We start from the raw sequence: 20,153 nt of genomic DNA on the forward strand, positions 1-20,153 counted from the left end.
TTTAATACAATTTTTTTATAGCTAAAATTATATAAATATTATTGAAAAACCTACAGTCTAAGATCGGCAACAGGCTATCTTTGCTTATAATTTACATTGGGTGGGTTAAGTTTAAATTATTTTAATTAAATTTGTTTTTTTTTGCTATAAGTTGGAATGTTTGCATGTTAGAAATTACAAATTATTACTTTTAATTTATTTCTAACCTAAAGAGTGTGGAGTTTTAATCTTACTTTTTTTAGTCCTTTAAGAAACAAGTGTTTTGAAACCTGAGTATATGAAATAATCTAACCTAAATTATTTACATTTTTCAAACAGGTATGTATAGAAAATATTTGAACTCGAGCGATTTACCATATTATATTTAGCTTTAGTGGGTAATTACTGTTTAAGAGAAACAGTTATTAAACATTAAATTTCCCTTAAATTATATCACAAGAGAATTTAAGTTTGAAAATATTAACTATTTTGTTACAGTAATTTTTTTTATATTTTTCTAAAAAAATATAACTGAGAAAGTAAAGTTCAAACAAATATATATTTATATATATAAAGAAAAAAAAAAATATTTGTAGAAAATTAGACAGACAGCAAATTAATTCTGAAAGTATTACTTTCGTAACAAAATTTGGGAAAAAGCACATTCTTAGCAAAATTTTTTTTTAAATGAAAGAGAGTAAGTTTATTCTTAAGTGTCTATAAAACTATGAAGGGAAAATTTCAATAGCTTCGGTATTCAAGCTGAAGTTAATACTATAGATTTCTATGAGGGTGTTATAAATTTTCGTTTAATATAATCACTTGAACAAAGATTTTTAAGATATTTTCACATAGAAAACAAGCATTTCCTTGAAATATAGTTTTATTTCGATGTGCCTCGATCATACTCAAAACTCACGCCCTATTTAAGCTTGGAGAGTTCTTTTATAATGCTCGCATTCTTATGAAAATTTTGTCAACTCCTTCCGATAAAACTTTTTTTAAAATAATATTCTTGCTTGCTGAAAGAATTTTTAGGTGACTTATGTGATTTGTAAACAAAAAAACAAAAAAAAAAACAAGCAATAGGGATCTATTAATAACACAAATTAAAGTTTTAAATTAAAGAAGATACTTTATTTTTTACTGAAAGAAATTTTGTGAAACCTTGGAGTTTTAAGTTTTTGTTTTGATTTCTCAACCCTAATACAAAAAAAAAAAATATTAATATTAACAAATTATTTAACAAATTAACATAAAACATAAAAAACCAATAAATAAAATAATAAAAAAACAACAAACAATACAAAAACAATCCATAAATCTACGAGTTAGTAAAATGTAAAATTTCCTGTTTAAAGCTAAATATAATTGTCTTATTTTTCAACTTTAAAGCAAGTAACGGTAATGCAGCCGACTTACTTTAAACAAAAATGCTTTAGACCCACGAAATACAGCTGTTTTACAATTAAGGATTTATTTTATAAAAAATTTACAACAAAAAACAAGAAAAAGATGGCAAATTCGAACTGTTAAAAATGATTTACACTTAATTTACACAATATTGTGTCACACACTACAACAAAAAACTATAATATGCTGCTGCCAATTAATTGAAATAAATTTATTTAAAAACACCAGGTTTTACTTAAAAGTATTTTATTTTTATAATACCAAGTTTAAATAAAACTTTTGGCAAGCAGATCACGCACGAGAGTGTTTCATTGCACTAACATCATAGTTTATTAAGGATATCTAGTTCCAATTAATGCTTAGGCTCACCATATATTTACGTATGTATATACAGACATATTTTTGACTGTAATTATTCCTATATAAAAGTTCAAAATGCATTCCAACACACACACACATAAAAAACAGCTTTAGCCTGTTAGCCTCTACGAACCCTGCAGTTCAGCTCCACATCAGCTGAAGTTAACAGGAAAAACAAGTGAGAAAGAGCTAAGTGCGGTCACAGCCGAACAAGATTATAGGTATATATTATGGTGGGTTCTTTTACTTTCTACTCTGACAAATTGATTGGTAGACAACTCGAAAATTCTCTCTGTAATAAAGGTAAGATCCTTTGCTTTTTAGTTTCTTATATTTTCTGTACGAAAATTCAAACATCGGCATCTCCTATGTAAAAAAAATATTTCGCACTTACATTTGCAGGATTTTACTTTTCTACAAAAATGGTCTTCAATAATTTTTTCGTAAGCCTAAAGGTTCAAAAGATATTATGTTCCATATATTTCTCTGTAACCAAAATGTCTATGATAAAATTAACTTAACTAACACAATTCACTATATATATTATATTAACTGTCTGCGATTCGGCAAGCGTTGGAGAGTAGCGAATCGAAAATACTATAACAATTGTATATACAAGTAGGCAGCACTTGTAGTGTAACCCTGTACTGAGAAAGAAAGACATTTCAATTGCAATCTATTTCCGAAACTAAACATTCCCTACCTATCTCCATAAATTAACTCAGACTTTAATCGAAATGTTTACGAGAATAATAAAATTATTATAAGTTTTAATGCCAATCACATAGTTTTGAGGAAATAAGACCATTTTATTTAAGTTGTCTCACAAATTGACCGACATACACATTTGCTATAACGTCATCTTATTCGCTATTAAAGGTGAAAAAAGTAAAGGTCGATTTCGGTCATATACATATACCATAAGCTATTTGCAGTATTTGCTATGATCAAAATTGAGTTCAAACCGGTGCAGCTTTCTTTGTTTTTCGAAAATTTGGTGGTAAGGAAGATTATACTATCTACATTCATTTTAACTATCGGTTAGATGTTTCAGGTTTATAATTGAAAATATATACATCAGCGGATTTTCCTGCAGGGTTTGTACCTACACACTAGGCCTATCTAAACGCACGAATGCATACAAATATTTACCGAGACACACATTCAACCACACATATGAAACTAACTAAAACTAATTATATGCTTACAACTAAACTAATTCGAATTGCGGCTTAAGGCTATTGACTATTTCTCGAGGATTGCGGTGAGTTGAAGAGGTTCTGCGACTGCTCCTGCGACATCTGATAGGGCAGTATTTCCAGATCGTTAGGTAATTGATTTGTGGTCGCTTGATTGCCGAGCGCTTCGAATGGATTGTTCGGAAAGAAATTATTGGTGCGTTGTTGTTGCTGCTGCTGCTGTTGTTGCATAACTTGATTACCGCCTATGAGTTTGCCATCGATACGATCGCTCTGCGACTCGGAACCATCATCGCTAATACCCATCGGAAAGTTGAGCGTCGAACTGGATTCGGTGGCCATTTGCATGTAGGAGAGTAGCGAGTCCTCATTTGTCGCTTGCGGTGCGCTGGTGTTGTTGATGAAGCCTTGACTAATGCCGCTCTGTTGTTGCAGCCCATTAGTAGAGCTCACTGCATTATTGTTGCTGCGTGAATTTTGATTCGGCTGCGAGTTGCCGATCGTTTGCAGCGGCGAGAGATTAAAGAACGCGTCGATGTCTTCGTGGCCGAATTGCGCTAGATCAGGTACACTGCGTGAGAGCAGATTCAGTTGCTGCTGTTGTTGTTGCTGCTGAGTCACTTGTTCCTGCGACTGCTGCTGTTGTTGCTGTTGTGGCTGCTGCTGCAGCGACTGCAAGTGCTGTTGCAGTTGCGGCTGGTTTTGTTGCGGATGCTGATGATGATGATGCTGCTGATGGTGATTGCCTTGTTGCGCCGTTGGTTGTTGTTGCTGCTGTTGCTGTTGTTGGTGATTGTGGTTATGCATTTGTTGCTGTTGCGTTTGCATATGCTGCGTCTGCTGTTGCTGCATACTATGTTGCTGTTGCTGTTGCGCCTGCGCGTGAACCTGCTGTTGTTGCTGTTGCTGCAACATCATATGCTGCGTCGTCTGATCCACCAGCTGCTCGCTGGAGTTCATAGTAAAGCCGAATTGATTGAATTGCTGCTCCATCGAATTGGTGCTGGCAAAATTGTAATTGCCACGACCGCTGTTCGGCGGCGTATTGTAGTTCATCGGCATCATCGGCTGCAACAGCGTGTAGCGCGCCAAGAGTAGCTGCTCGGAGACCATGCGCAGTTCATCTTGCTGTTGCATGATCAGCTTTTGCAGTTCGTCGTGTTTGCGTTGCAGCTGATCCTGCAGCTGTGTCTGGGTGGGCGTCATCACTACCGCACCGGAGAGCATGTCTGCTTGGCTCTGCAGCGGGTCGAAGGTTCCATTTGTCGGTTGCGTGGTCGGCTTCCAAGGCGGCGCCGTACTCATATTCACCGGCAGCGGTGACAGCACTGGTGCGACTGGAAATTGCGCGATAACTGGCTGCACCGGTATGGCGGCAAGATATTGCGACGGCTCCAAAAATGTGGGGCCGACTATTTGCGAGCTGCGTATCGGGAAGCTGGGCTGTGTGAATTGACATGGATTGTTGGGCACCATTTGCGCCTGCGCCATGGTGTGTTGCGGTAGCATCGGTAGGATTTTCTGTTGATTTTGCGTTTGATTCATCTGCAGTGGTGTGCTCTGCTGCGACTGGTGGTGATTGTGCAGCGCATGTTGACTGCCCGCATTCAGCTGCTGCGCGTGCGTTGTACTTTGCGGAATTCGCATACCCGAGCTGTGACCGTGGCGTTGTCGACTCTGCGTTAAAGTAAATTGGTTATTTTCAAAGATTGCAAAAAGGAATTACAGCAAGAAACAATTTAGAAGGTTGCCAACTGTTTGCAACTTTAAAACAAACAAGTAAGAAAGCGCTAGGTTCGGGTGTAACCGAACATTTTGTACTCTTGCAACTTGAAGGATTCAAAGGCCGGGAAATTCCTTCAGGTGCTGTCTAACTTTATTTTAAAAAATATTGCGAATTAATTAAAAATTCATTATTGGACGAAATCGTGAATAAATTACAAACAAAATTGGTATTTTCTTGACTTATATTGAAGGTAATAATTTTGGACTCAGCTATTGCTCTATTTTTATTCACGTCAGTTAAAACTTTTAACATAATCATTGATATTAAATCAACCCAAGAGGCAAAATTTAATATATTGAGTTTATGTAGAAAACGTCAACCAGACGACCGGAATTAATTGAATTAGGGATATGCGATTATAGACTAAATCCATTCTAATTTAGCGCCAAAGCACATAATTTTTAAGAAAATCTATCTATTTAATTTCATTTAAATATCACATTTTGACCAACCTGAACGGTTTAAAGTCAGTTGGTAAGACGGAAGTCATTAGATGGAATATACAGGGGATATTGAACGACATATTCGGCATAAATCTTGTTAGAAAAATGAAAATCATTATATATAGTATATGGGAGTTGGGAGTAGCATTGATCCGATTTTATCTATTTATTACTTATCCCTGGGTTTCTTTAAGGCACCTAACATGCCATAACTTATCTATATGGAGTAAAGTCAGCCGAATATTCGAAAATTTTGATATTAGTTATATGGGAGCTGACCAAGTTTTCAGCCGATTTTATCCATATTAGGCAGAAAAATACACTGTTATTAGCAAAACGCGCTCTCGCTTATTATCATTGAGATAACTCACATATTGGGTGATATATGGGGTATAAAGTCACCACAAAGTTCCAAAATCTTAATATTAGGCATATGGGGGCTAAAAGAAGTATTGACCCGATTAAATTTTTCCATTTTTGATATACAGACATACTAGTATCAGGAAAGGTTCCTTTCCGAATTTCAATTATATATTTCCCAGATTGACCGATATTTTCATTAAAATTTTAATTATAGGTACTAGGGTCCATATATTCGGTATCTAGGGGCTTGAACTGTTTTAGTTCGATTTGCACAATTTTTGGTCATCGGGTGGCATACTTTAACGGCACTATTCGTGCAAAGTTTTATCCTGTTATATTATTAGAGCTTAATTTGTAGACTGGAAAGTGAAGAAATCAGATGGAATTTAAATTAGTGTTATATGCGTGGTTACTGTGCGATTTTGCCCTTTTTCGCACTTTAATCTAGGGATGTCAGAGGAATGTTATAAATAGATTTTGAAATCGGTGAAGTAGCTTCCGAAATATGGGATGCGCACACTTTCTTTGAAACTAAATGTATTATTCTGGACTTCGGAACTTTTCCAATTTATTCCTTTTATTATAAATGTGTGTATACTCGAAAAATAACTACATAAGTTCAGCTATATTATAGAGATGTAAAATCAAATAACCTAACTTTTAAAGGGTTACGTTTAGGACTCACCGAACTCAAATGTGTCATAAGCGAGTGTTTACTAGTGGCTGAATCTGCAGACATGGACGTTGAATCGGATTCGTTGCCAGGTTTATGTGGGAAATACCGTTTTCGTTTAGCTGTCGGTGAGATTCCAGTAGAACTAATATTGCCATAACTCGAGGCAGGTCGGGATGTTTTGAATGTTGTCGATGTTATACCCGTGGTTGAAGAAGCATTCGGCCATATGGGTGATGTGTCCAGCCGAGGCGAAGCTTCATTCAATATACCCATTATAACATTGCCACTATCACTCGCCGAAAGCGTGGAAGGATCAAGACTTTGACTGGTGGTTTCAAGGTCCCTCAATGTCATTGTGGACGACTTGCTAGTGCTATTGTTGATCGACGGAGTTTTATCCAACTTATTGTCCGCCTTGCTTTGGCGTATCACATCTGCATAACTGACCACTTTGTGTGTACACACAACGTAGTCAGGTTTCGAGCTAAATTGGTGGTAGGACACATAGAACTCGGTCTGCAACCAGATCCATTGCTGTCCTTTTGTAAGGAAACGGTAATAGCACGACTTGCATTCGCCTTTCTGCATCACTGTGGGGATAATTTATAAAGTTTAGCGTCAGAAGTGGAACTCTAGATGTAACTAACACTTACACTCTTCATGGCAAGCCACGATGCTCTCCAGATCATCGAAATGATAGTAATCATAACCGGAAGTACCGAGCACTTCGAAGGGCATATAGCCGATGATCGGCGGCGCACGATGATCCAGAAATAGAAATTTCCATTCCATGCTATGTTTCGAAGTGAACTCGTTGCATGTCGGATCTATGGCGGACATTTCGCGTATTAGCTGCGGCGTCTGAATGCGTCCGGTGCCAACGAATATTAATTTCTTATCCACCTCGGCGCTAGGATTCATTTGGAAGATACGTGGCAAGGCAAGTGAGTTCTGTGATTGTATGCTGTCAAGATTCACATCGTTTCCTATGTGGGTTGTCGAAATTTTGTGGTTAGACCATTACATTTGGCATGGAAACTATATAGCGTTCTACTTACGAAAATAACCTACAAATTTAACTAACTCGTACGCATTGGCATCCACTTTGTCGATACCGCCACGCCGTAAATGCAAATAGAATGTAATTTGATTACTTGAATTAATATCAGTCTGTAGTGGTTCGATCACTGGTTTGGGGTTTAGAAATATATTCAGTAGACTTTCATGATCCATTTCGTAGGTCAAATCGAAAATGGTCATATTCACTAGGTCGCTCTAAGGGTCGAATAACAGAAATTATTAGTTTGTATAAATGGTGATATTTATGGTGCTGTCTACTCACCGGAAGGTAACCCAGCAGTGGCGTAATACTTTCGGAGGCATAACATATGGAACCAATACCGCTAAACACTATTATGAAGCCATCTAAGGATTCTAGCATGAGATGTGTAAACTCGTCGTTGGTAAGAAATGTTGGTTTCCAGTCTTGCTGTATTTCGAAAACTTTCGAACGATCGGTGGCCTCTGCAAAGAAAGTTTTGAGTTAAAAATAAATTTTTTTATTTTTTTTCTTAAATTTTTTGAAGAGCAATACACTCTTCAGGTTTTAAACTAAAAAAGTTCAAAAGATCAATTACTTTAGAATGAAGTATAAAGATTTCACAAATGCACATATGTATATTCAATCACTTACCGTTGTGATGTTTCAAAAATGCTATTGTCGACTTGAGCACTGTTGACTTATCCATTTTCCGATTCGATGTCGATATCAACGCGCTCAAATCATTCACCAGCGTATTAAATTGATCTCGCCTCTTCTTTTCGCTGAGATTTCGAGATTTTCTGTAAGAAAGAGGTAAAATAATTGTTTAATAATTGAGTAATGCTAACATAAATTCAGTTGACTATAAATTGACATATCAAAAGTAGAGAACATCCAAAATTTACCACAAGGACTGAAGATGAGTGTATAGAAATGTTTTAGAGTTTTGTCTTGCTTTGCTTGCTGCAATTTTTTACTCCAATCCAGATATTCAAAAATATGTAAACATATTATTTTCTGAAATAATAACATTGTTACAATATCTCAACTTCAACTATTAGCGATTCAAATATCTAGCTATTGATCAACTAGAGTTTTTATTTCGGGTTACGGTGTTGGCATCATGTAAAACCTCCCCCAAGAAACGGTTTTAGCCTTAAATTTATCTAACACGTCTTCAAAATATTTTCTGCCAAATAAAAATATTTCAGAGTAATAGTAATACAGAAAATAAAGCTTCAAAAGCCCAAATTATCGAAATCAAATTTTTGTCAATTATGATACTTCAAGTTCTTAACTAACTTCAAGTAACTTAATAAGAATTTTTTTTGTGTATATATTTATCTTGATTTTGATCGGCCAGTTTGTACGAGAGCTATATGCTTTACTGGTTCGATCTAAACAATATATTCGGAGATTGCAGCTTTATATTGGAAAATAATCCAGGTAAAATTTCGTAAAGATATCTTGTTAAATAAAAAATTGTCCACAGAGGGACTTGATTTTGATCAAACAGCTTGTATGGCCACTATATGCTATTGTGATCCGATATCGGTCCCGCCAAATGAGTAGCTCCTTGGGAAAACAAGAACAGCGTTTATACAGGCAGACATGGCAGGCATAGATCGACGTGTCTAAATCGTCTCAGCTCGTCACGGTCATAATTTATATATACACTTCAAAGGGTCGCCGACATTTTATTCTGGCTATTATAGACCTCATATCCAAATAATCATAATAATATGTGATATAAACCTAACCAAAGAGGGCAATTTTAATATGTTAAGTTGATGAGGAAAAATTTAACCCCAGAATCGGAAATCATTACATCAGGTATATGATGTTTATCCAAAGGTTTGAACACTTAATTAAATTAAAATGCCGCACATTTTAATTAACATAAACGGTTTAAAGTCAGATGGACCGTTCGGGTATATTGAAGCTATGGTAATGTTTTGATTTTTTAAAGGAATACTCGAGAACATGTTTCCACGCGACATAGCGAAAATCATTATACATATCTCAAATTTATAAGAATTGAACCAATTTGTGGACCGGCTTCACATATTTTCGCCATCAAACTATGGTTTATTCAATACTATACTTCCTCTTTCATTTTGCTAAGATATTTATTTATCTTATATATTGACTAATATACATGATAGCATACATACAACGCCAAGCGAAAGTTATAAATTCGATTATTGGATTAATAAAGGCTAGGCGTAGTACTGAACTAATTTTATCCATTTCAAGCACAACGACACAATGTTATTGCAAAGACCTGCTCTCTGAATTTCATTAAGATTATAAAGACCGGAGGTTCGATAATCTTTATATTAGGTTGTGGGGGATTAAAAAAAAATATATTTGTTTATTGTTTGTAAAAATAAAATACTTATGGTAATGAAGGTAGAAATATTCTTAAATGCAGCTAATGGAAAATAATGATGACGGTCAGTGACTATTCTCCTTTTGAATGCAAATTATTTCGCTTCAAAACTCTTTAAATATTGTTTTGCATATAATGTTGAGATTTATGACACTCTCGCAAAATATTGCTAACGAGTAGAAGAGATTAGTTCACCTAACGATTGTTTGTACCTAAAACTAAAAACTGCTAAAACTGGGCTCGATCGATATAGCTTTATTTATATACAAAAGATCACGATGTGAAACGAGTTGAATTTCAACAGATTGTCTGCCTGTCCGTTCGTTCGTTCGTCCGTTTTTCCGTGCAAGCGATAAATTGAATAAAAATTTAAATATTGTATCTTAATAAATATTGTATTGCACATGGGAATTATTGGACCACTGCCACGCCCATAAAAGCCATTAAACGAAAACCAAAACAGTCTCATAACTAAGCTCCAAACTAAGATACAGAACCGTTATTTGGTACAGAGAATCACAGTAACCAGGTACGCTTATGGGCTAAACATTTTTTTTTAAAGTGGGCGTGGTTCCATTTCATTAATGTTTTAATGCACTTATCTTCAAAACCGCTGAAACTAAATCAATTTGCAGACAAAAAGTCCCTTTTCTTCCTTTTTTACCTTACTTTATGCACTGTGAAAATGGGTAAAATCAGATAATAACCACGCCCACTCCCCATATACCAATTATGTTCAAAACTACTAAAAGTGAGCTAACTGACTGAATAAATGCCCCACAAGCATTAAGTTTTGCAACCAAGTTGGTATGGAAGGGCTTTATAGGTTCGGTTATAAAAAAATTTGACAAAAAGCGTGGTACTGTCCATCTTTAGATGGAATCCTAAATAAGAGGAACTGCTACACCAATTTCGAACAAAGGTATGTTAAGTTATTCGAAAATTCCTTTCATACGCTGTGAAAATTTGCGAAATCGGATTACAGCCACGCCTACTTCGCTTGTAATAAACTTTTAAATTCCATCTGCTTCTTTCACTTTACAGTACACAAATCAAACATCAATGAAGTAATCGAAACTTTGCACAATTAGTGCCCTCAAGGTATTTCATCTTACGCCCAAAAATTGTCGAAATCAGACCTTTTGCCGCACTTATCGGTCTGTATGTAAGAAATCTTAATGAAATTCAAAAATAATATTATTCTAATATCAGTGTACTCTCTTTTCTTAAGTGAATGAAATCAGGCAGCTTTCTGCCTAGTTTATTATAAAGCTTTGCCAACTTCTGAAGGTATTTCCTTGCTAGTTGCGAGAGTATAAAATGTTCTGTTACACGCGAACTTAGCTCTTGCTTACTTATTTCTTTTTTATTTACCTGTTTGGCAAAATGTCTTCTCCTTTTAATGTTCTACAATTGTATATGTATTGTAGTTATTAACTCAACTGTGCACTTTATTGTATTAATAAATGGTATTATTAACAAAGCTTTACATGCGCACCTATATATATATATGTACATATGCATGATGTGATGATGATGAGTGCACATTTAAACTTTTTTGGAAAAAAAAACTTTCATGTGTGTGTTTTTATTTGTTTACCTTTCTAAATTTGGTGCTGCCACTATCACTCCTACGCTTCTTGCGAAACAAACACATGCTCACACACAAACACATATGCACTTTCGTCTTCAAATATGCTCCGAAGCAACCACTTTCTGGTCTCCAGCGCCCAATGCTTTCATCATTTCTGGTGAAATGCTACATGCGATCCGCTGTTGTCGTTTGCATTTATCTCGCTACAATAAGTCGCACTTTTGTATTTGACAGCTTATGTCAAAGTAGAAAATTTTCATGTGATATACATACTTGGCATTATGAAATCGCAAAGCGCGGGCGACCAGAAATCCCTTGCCTCTCCAACACACCCAGTATCATCTTCTACATTATTTCTTTTCGTGAATTTCGGTGGAGAAATAGTAAAAAAAAATTTGTGTTGCTGAGATATATTTTTCCTATTTACTCTTTATTAACCTATTTGCTAGTCTTCTTTGTGGTTAAACCTACAAACACCTATACACTCGTATAGGCATGCCAGTGTGCTATTTGCGGTGTCTGTATGTTTGTGTAGTTAATTATGTAATTTAATTAAATCAAAGCAATTCGATTTCTGTTAATCTCATCCGCCACAATTTATTTACATTTGGTGATATTGTAAGGCGTGAATTCGGTTTCGATTTGAAATGGATATGCAATTTGTTTGGTTTGCTAAAGCGATTATATTATATTAATTGCATAAATCCATAAATGAGCGAAGGCACAATAGGGGTAACCAATGGCAAAATTAAGATTCTGTGAAATGTATTATATACTACTGTGTTCAAAAAGTAAGGTTGTTATACATTGTCATTTAAAACTGCCGGGCATCAAAAAGGCAGGTAGTTTTTTTTTCTAGGTTGTTAAGACTCTCTATAACATTTGCTAAGCGTCTGTTTGTCAAATAATTTAAGTGTTTCCAAGTTACACTTGTTTTTGTTAACAACCAACCTGGACGACTATCAACCTTACTGCCCTTGTCAGTCCAAAAAATCAAACATTTGGTTCTTAAAAATCGTCAATTGAATACTAGAAAACTCGCTGATGGTGTTGGAATATCATCTGGCTCAGCCGAAACCATTTTAAAGAATATTTTTTGTCTCAAGCGCGTCTAGTCTCGCTTGGTGCGAAAATCGCTTCAAGGCACCATGCCCTACTGCATTGGGTTTTCGCGACTTTTTTGTCAAAAACTCGACTCATGTCGTTCTGTAACCACCGTATTCGCCTGATTTGGCTCTGTGTAACTTCTGGCTATTCAGAAAACTCAAAAGGCCAATGCGGGGACGCCATTTGGCACGATTTAGAAGATAAAAGTCGAAGCGAAGAATGTCTTGAAGGCTATACCAGAAAATGACTATACCGACGGTTTCGTGGTCTAGAAAAAGCCATAGGCAAAGTTCGTTATATCACCCGGGTATTACTTTTGAAGGGTATGAAATTAATTTGGAAGATTAACAAAGAATTTACATTTTATAAAGAAATTTACCTTACCTAATTTAAACGGACGGGTCCTTTAAACAGAATCAATACAAATTTCTTAGATAGGTTAATTTATTTTTCGTTTAAATTTAACTTCTGCATATCAATTAATGTGTGTTTGGAGAAAAGTTTGTCCGGCTATTTCTAACATGGTAAAAAAATTAACAACGAGTTGGCTGAAATAAGTGTTTTAAGGAGTCTAAAGCACAAGTATTTGAGTGACACAAAGCATGCAGTGAAGGTCGTGAAGTCATGGAAAACCATCGTCGATCCAACTCTCTGTTAATGACGATAACATCGAAAAAGTTAAAGAAACAGTGCTTGAAAATCATCGTGTTGGTATCAGAGAAGTAACAGAGGATCTCAACGTCTGTTATTAATCGACTCAAAACATTTTGGTTAATGTTTTGGGTATAAAGCGTGTCAATGTTGGACTTGTACCACGTCTAGTAGAGGTCACTAAAGAAATGCTTGACAACGAAGCTAAGCACTCTCGATTCATCAAAGGCATAATTTTTGGTTATGAGACTTGGGTTTATGAATACGATATGAAAACTGTTCAACCATTTAGCGAATAGCGCTCGAAATATGAGCCGAAATCAAAAAAACCAATATTCGCTGAAGGCATTGAAGGTCATCCTTTTTTGTCAGTCTGGGTGTCACTTAAAGAACATCTTTTTGAATGAAAATATATTTGTATTTTTTTTGCAACGGTTACCGAACATTTACAGCCAAGTTAAGTAGTGTATAGCTTCGAAATCTTTAAAATAGAGGCTTGTTTCTATCTTGACCTGCTTATTAGAGTTTTCCATCTTCCAGCGACCCATTTCTTAAGTTTGGGGAAGAGGACATAGTTGTTTGAGGCTAAAGGGGGAGCATAATTTCAAAGCATAATTTCTTCAAATGTTTTGTCGTGTCTTAATTCGTCTTTTTAATCGAAGTTCGATGTGTAAATATTTGTAAAAAATATGCCCTCACATTCCTCTGAGATGCCAATGATGTTAACTAACTTACTCAATTCTATTACTTTTAGACAAGAGGGAACTTAGTACCATTATAGGGGCCATGACATAACACCTACTCCTAAGATCCCATCTACTCCATTGGTAAATCTGACTCGGCGGAATTCAGGATGATGAGACCCAGAACATTACCATTCGCAAGGCCCAGCCTTCGGCCGGTTGAGACGGCTTATCGCCCACGTCTTTTAATGTTCCAACTCAAAGGAAGTTTGGGCAGCTGGGGTGGAAAAGCATCGGGTATTTTTCCAATTCCACTGAATTGTGGTTACAATTAATTCATTACAACAACAGGTAGATAAGGGTAGATAGTTTTTGAAAGCAAAAAAAAAAAAAAATAATTAGTATGAAACCTATTGGAAATAAAAGATCAAATAACAGAAATGGAAGAAAAAATAGTTTACGGGCGATCTGAGATCGACAAAAGGAAGCAGAGAGGCGTGGTTGAATTTTCAAGCTTAAAACGGTTTAGTCGATTTCCAGCAAACCTAGAGGCCTTATAGGAAAAAGTTATATGGCAAAATTATAGATAACAAAAAGATCTACAACTTTTGTATTAACACCTCACCTATTTGCAAAGGCCTAAATTAATCATAACTATCTCAAATAAAGGTACGGTGTGTTTTATTAGTTATTCAATACTTTCATATTGACATCAATATCCTCACAATTTTCCACAGTCAAACCCGAGGAAACACTTTCAGATGTTGGCAAAACTTTATATTAACATTTATTGTACAGCGAGATTGTGAAAGGATTACAATCACATTTGGTACCTTTTTAACTTATATTATAGGTCAAGACTCGCTTAGATTCATTACCATATTCTGCTACATGTCCGAGGTATTTATACTTAAATCAACCTAATTAACTCTATTAAGCTATATGTGATATAAACTCAACTAATGCTGGTCAAATTTTGTATATTGGATAAATGTGAAAAACATCAACCAGAGAATCGGAAATCACATCAGAAATGTGGGGTTTAGATCAAGATCTAGGCCAATTTCATTCATATTCCGTGCTAACCACATACTTTTTTATTACAATTATTTACTTGGCTTTATTCAAATAACATTCATATTGACTAGATATATTGAGTCTAGTAAAAGGTCTGAACTGATATGCTAATATGTTTCCAAGCAATTTTAAGAATATAACGAACACATTGATTGACATATTCAGCATAAGGTTTGGTAAAATATCGAAAATCCTTTTATGTGGTATATGGGAGCAGGGGTATTCACAGATTTTCGGCATTACATAATAGTATTGTATATCCAATATTATATTGTATTATACGCTCACTTCATTTTGTTAAGATATCTTGCATGTTGACGGATATGTAGTATAGGGTACTAAGCCAACCGGAAGTTTGATTGATTTGGTGGATTTAATGAACCAATTTTCCACTTGTGTCAAGCAGATTATTATCTTTAGCATAGACAAGTAAAGAAAGAAAGTAAAAATATTCCTTGTGACCGAAAAATCTGTGAATTGTTTGGGATTAAGTCTCCAATGTTTTCGAACATTTGTTGCAAGAAGCGGTGGAAAAAGAAAAAGTAGACTAATGTAAACCGACTTATAATAACTATAATTTATTGTAAAAATATATTATACGGTGAAGAATTTTTTAAAACAAATTTTCAATAAATGAGTAAAGTAAAATTGCGTCTAACTGCTCAAAATGCAGCATGCTTATATTCTGGATGCGACATTGCGGGACAATTCATAATGAAGTGTTGAGATAGTGCCACCTCGTGTTTTTCCATACAACTGTAGCAGCTGATGGGTTCTGTTGAAACCCTCAAAACTATGGACATGCTAGCCTTACTAAGGACAAAGAGCGCACTGGATCTTTTACGATGGACCTTGGGTCAAAAGGATATGGCAACAGCGCAGGAACCGCTCGTAGCGTAGCGCTCACGAAACCCAACTATCCAATAATAAAAACGCAAGGGGAGTGCGGGCCCCCTGCGCCTCCGCTGTGGCCTGGTACCATACTAGTCTTTAACGAATAAGAGTTTATGCTGATTTCTCAAGACAAACCATTGACGTGATATTTCACGCATGACCTTGGTGGCTAATTTCAAGCTCATTCCTTAACTGGATTCGGTGAATGAAAGATATACTTAGAATTCTTCACATTAGAGCGTTGAAAAGTTTGAATTTTAAACATATGGCAAAACCTGAGTATTTTGAAGCGAATAATTTTGATTGATTTTAATTCCATTTTTGCAATACTCCAAACATGTTCTAAGATGGTACTGCCTTTTGGCTGGAAGAGAAAGAACGTACTGGGCGGTCCAAAAAGTTTTAAGATGAGGAACTGAAAACAATACTCGATGAAAATTACTGCAAAACACAAGAAGAGCTCGCTAAATCTTTGGGAGCCAACTAAGCGGCCATTTTTAAACGTTTCAAAGCAGTCGGGTATATTCAAAACTAAGGAAATTGGGTGTCATATGAATTGAAGCCAAGAAACGTTCAAAGACGATTTTGCACGTCAGAAATGCAGCTTTTAAGCTACAAAAAGAAATGGGTTTTGCATCGGATTGTGATTGGCGATGAAAAATTAATCAATTATGACAACCCTATAAGCAAAAAACTCATATGTGAAACCTGGCTAGCCTGCCAAATTAACGGCAAAGCCGAATATATATGACGCCATTGAAATGTTCTTTAGTTGGTGGGAACAGAATGGCGTTCTTTATAATAACTTTCTAACACTACTTGAAATTCTAACAATAACTTGAAACTATAAATGGTGAACGTTACGAAAAACAAATTATCAAATTGAAGAAAGCGGTTACCGAAAAACGCCCGAAATTTCTGACTAAATAATTTACTATTATAACAACGCCCTGCCTCATGTTGCAAGACCGGTTAAAAGCTTTTTGGAAAACAGCGGTTGCGAAATTTTGCCTCACCCGCCTTATAACTTAAACCTTGTTAGTTTTAATCATCATCTGTTCCGGTAAATGCAGAACGTCTTTACTGGAATACGGTTCACAACGGAGCACGCTATCAGAGATTAGCTGCATTCATTCTTGGCCGCCAAGCCGGGTCAGTTCCACAAAATTTCGGAAAAATGAAAAAATGTGAGAGCCTCGGATGAGCAACAATTTGAGTAATACTATTATATACGATTTTCTTAAGCAAACGTTGAAATTGAATTTCCCACAATTGTGTTGCAATTGATTTGAATATATGTGTGTATGCATGTTTGTGTGTATATAAATATTAATATCGATGTGGTAAGTGTTGAATAATATCATTATGAAATTCCAAACGGACAGTCGACATACCTTTTTGTGTCGTCCTTGTCGTCACTCTCGTCCTCCATTTTGAAATGCGTTAGATAATCCAATTTTCAATATGGCTGCAACCGAATGGCGTTGCGTCAATGACGAACACAAAACACGAAGTTGTAACACGCGAAAATTTTCCACTGACACCAATCAAAAAATCGAATGGCAGATTTTTTTCAATACACTTTTCGCTGCTTTTGTGGTTGACAATATTTTAATTAGGATTATATTTTAATTTCTTTTTACACTGCAGAAAATAAACGTACACTATGTAGCTATTTATATATTTTATTTTTGCTAACGTTTGCACTTTTTGGTTTTGCAAATTATCGAAAAACAGTTTTGCAAAATATTTCCTTTTGGCATTTTGGTAAATAAAATTTTTTTTCAAACTGAAATTTTGAGTTGAGATTTTATTTAAGTGATATTCACTTTGAAGTAGAGTTCAAAATCGTTTGTGGCATACATTTTCCCCAGAGTGCGCACAGCTGCTTGACACACACGAATTTTAATAGGCTGTAGTTATGCTTTTTTTCTTATAACACATTTTTAAGCACAAATTATTCTGAAAAAATGTATTGCAAATGAGTGAAAAGCCCTTTTTGGATATTTTGGGAATTTCTTATTAATTATTTGCATTATACTTTGTACAATATTGCATTTTTTCTAAAAAAAAATATTTTTCCTCACTATCACACGATTTTGATCTGGTTTCGCTTTTACCGTTATTTGTCCGAATGCAACAAGTGCAAAGTTAAATCTGGCCGGTGTCGACTGAAAGGATTTGCCAAAACGTCGCTAACTCACATACACCCACAGCCAAGCTGTCACACGCACACACATACACACATGCAAAACAGCACATTCACCAACACAACCTGTTTGCATGGATTTGATCACTGCAGCCTTCGCTCAACCTCACTTTCATTGCACACACACACACACACACACACATACTCACATGCAGATATCCTTCACACTCACAACACGCTTTGTGTTTGCCCGCCCGCAAGTATGCTACGTTTGTGCAAGTTACGTAAAAGCCAATGGACCAATGCGCATGCTCAGCTTTGTCTTAATGTCGACCCGCTAGGAATTTGCTAGTCGCAATACACCAATGACTGCAGCAATGCAGTTTCAACCCTTAACGACACTTTCGGTTATGAATATATTACAACAACAGCAGTCAGATACGCAACGTACGCATACACACCCTCACACAAATACATACATACGCGTATGCAATTGTACATAACAATAACATTTGTCAACACACTCCATTGTAAAGTGTTGCTATCGGCGTCGCAGCTGCGGCTCAACCAACTCCTTTCACACACATGCATATATGTATATATATCGTTATTGTAGCTACTTCCACTCAATAACTGTTGTATTTTGCGCTCAATTAGTTCGTTTGCTAAACGATGAATACTTTATCGTAGCAACAACAACAACAATAGCAACCCTCAGTCAGTATGTTGTATGCATTGTGCGACGGCTGGCAGCAGCTGATGCTGTATGTGTATGCACGTGTGTGTGAGTATCCTTTGTACACCTTTGTGTGTTTGTGTGCGTTTCTGGCGCCAAGGTTATTGCGTTGCTAAATTTAGCATCAGTTGCATAATTTGTTCAAAGAATTCGTGTTACCAAATATCAATCGCCTATTGGCAATATTTTATTCATTTGTATTCTTATTCATATACATACATACATATATACAGTATGAGCATAAATACATATATAAGAACCGAATTGACTAATATTTTGGCTGAATTTAGTATTCGGATAGGTTTGAGTTGTATTAAACCACCACGACTGCTCCTTATAAAGATCCACCGAATATTGCACCACTTTTTTCAAAAAGTCCACCTTTTCCTGGCCAATGACAAACTACTAACGCTTGTAAGAGGTACTGCTCGATTAATTTTTGCATATTTTTAAATCACAATTTCAACAGTTTCTGAGTTACAGCCTTCTAAAGTGTAGCTGTTTAGTTCAATCAGTTATATAAGTTATTACAAGGATAATATCGTCTAATTGATAATTTTGTTTTTAGGTTTCATCCATGCTGCAGGCCAGAACCATTGCAGTAGTGGAGAAGATTTTTTTTCGCGCCGTCGGAAATCGCGTTTGACTCGAAAAATATTAAATATTTTTCTTAAAAATTTCTGCTGTGTATTTGTCAAATATATAAATATATAAATATACCTTTACATTTTTAAAACAATTGATACAATAGTGTTGTACGTTGTCTAAGTGTACCGCTTAACTTATCAGTCATGGCTGATTTACCAGCTCAAACCTTTTACGTAACGTTATCCTACGAAAAACCGTCTAACAGTGTCAAATCACATTGATGACTTATGGGCAGCCGCTTTCTAATATGATTTGGTTGCCAAAATATTTTTCCGATCAACACACCACTTTTCACCATGAAGCCTCTTTAGAACTTTCTTTCTGCTCTAAAAGACTATAAAAATTCTACGCTTATTTACATAGCCTTCAAGCCAGGAATGAGCCTCACCGCTGAGAGCGATTTGAGTGCTTCAGCCTCAATTTAATTTTTGGTCCATTCATTGAATTTCGTACGAAAAAGGGTGGTCCAATGTCCTCAATTCCTATATTTTTGCCCAAAAAACATGTCTTAAAGAAATTTATACAGAGCTATATTAAGTCATAGAAAAGTTAAAAGAAAGTCCGAGTTTTAAACGTTGTTTCTCTATATTACGGCGACAATAAATCTAAAAATTCACCTTTTATATATATTATATATATATATATATATATATATTAGGGTAAAAAATCGCACATTTAAGAATTGATTATGGATTATTTGTCCATCCGTACCGCCTACGTTTTAGGAGATATATTTACTTGCAAGTCAGAAAGAGCTAATATTTTTGTGAAGTATTTTATTTGATGAATAAATAAAATTAATATACATTAATGTAATTGGGAATTTATTTTGATACGTTTTAGATTCCCTTAATATCGTTGCCGATCTCCAGGAGAATCTCTAAAAAAGGTGTCTGTCGACGAAGAAGAGTTTCAATCATGCGATTTTTTTTTACAGTATTAGAAATATCTGATAAGCCTG

The 20,153-nt window shown here is 35.4% G+C and overlaps 1 protein-coding gene across 1 annotated transcript in view; it reads right to left on the bottom strand.

Moving 5' to 3' along the window:
* Positions 1-502: 502 nt before the first annotated feature.
* Positions 503-20,153, bottom strand: part of Clk (circadian locomoter output cycles kaput protein Clock) — a 34,530-nt gene continuing 14,879 nt past the window's right edge. Inside the window, exons 2-8 of the mRNA XM_014240669.3 lie at positions 17,054-17,621; positions 7,913-8,061; positions 7,562-7,743; positions 7,278-7,494; positions 6,873-7,205; positions 6,229-6,809; positions 503-4,628 (exon numbers count right to left, since the gene is read on the bottom strand). Of these exons, the coding sequence (XP_014096144.1) occupies positions 2,991-4,628; positions 6,229-6,809; positions 6,873-7,205; positions 7,278-7,494; positions 7,562-7,743; positions 7,913-8,061; positions 17,054-17,091 (3,138 nt within the window). The 5' untranslated portion in view covers positions 17,092-17,621 and the 3' untranslated portion in view covers positions 503-2,990. The remainder of the gene's footprint in view (positions 4,629-6,228; positions 6,810-6,872; positions 7,206-7,277; positions 7,495-7,561; positions 7,744-7,912; positions 8,062-17,053; positions 17,622-20,153) is intronic.

This window comes from Bactrocera oleae, chromosome 6 (genome assembly GCF_042242935.1).
Source record: "Bactrocera oleae isolate idBacOlea1 chromosome 6, idBacOlea1, whole genome shotgun sequence".
Taxonomy (NCBI): Eukaryota; Metazoa; Arthropoda; class Insecta; order Diptera; family Tephritidae; genus Bactrocera; species Bactrocera oleae.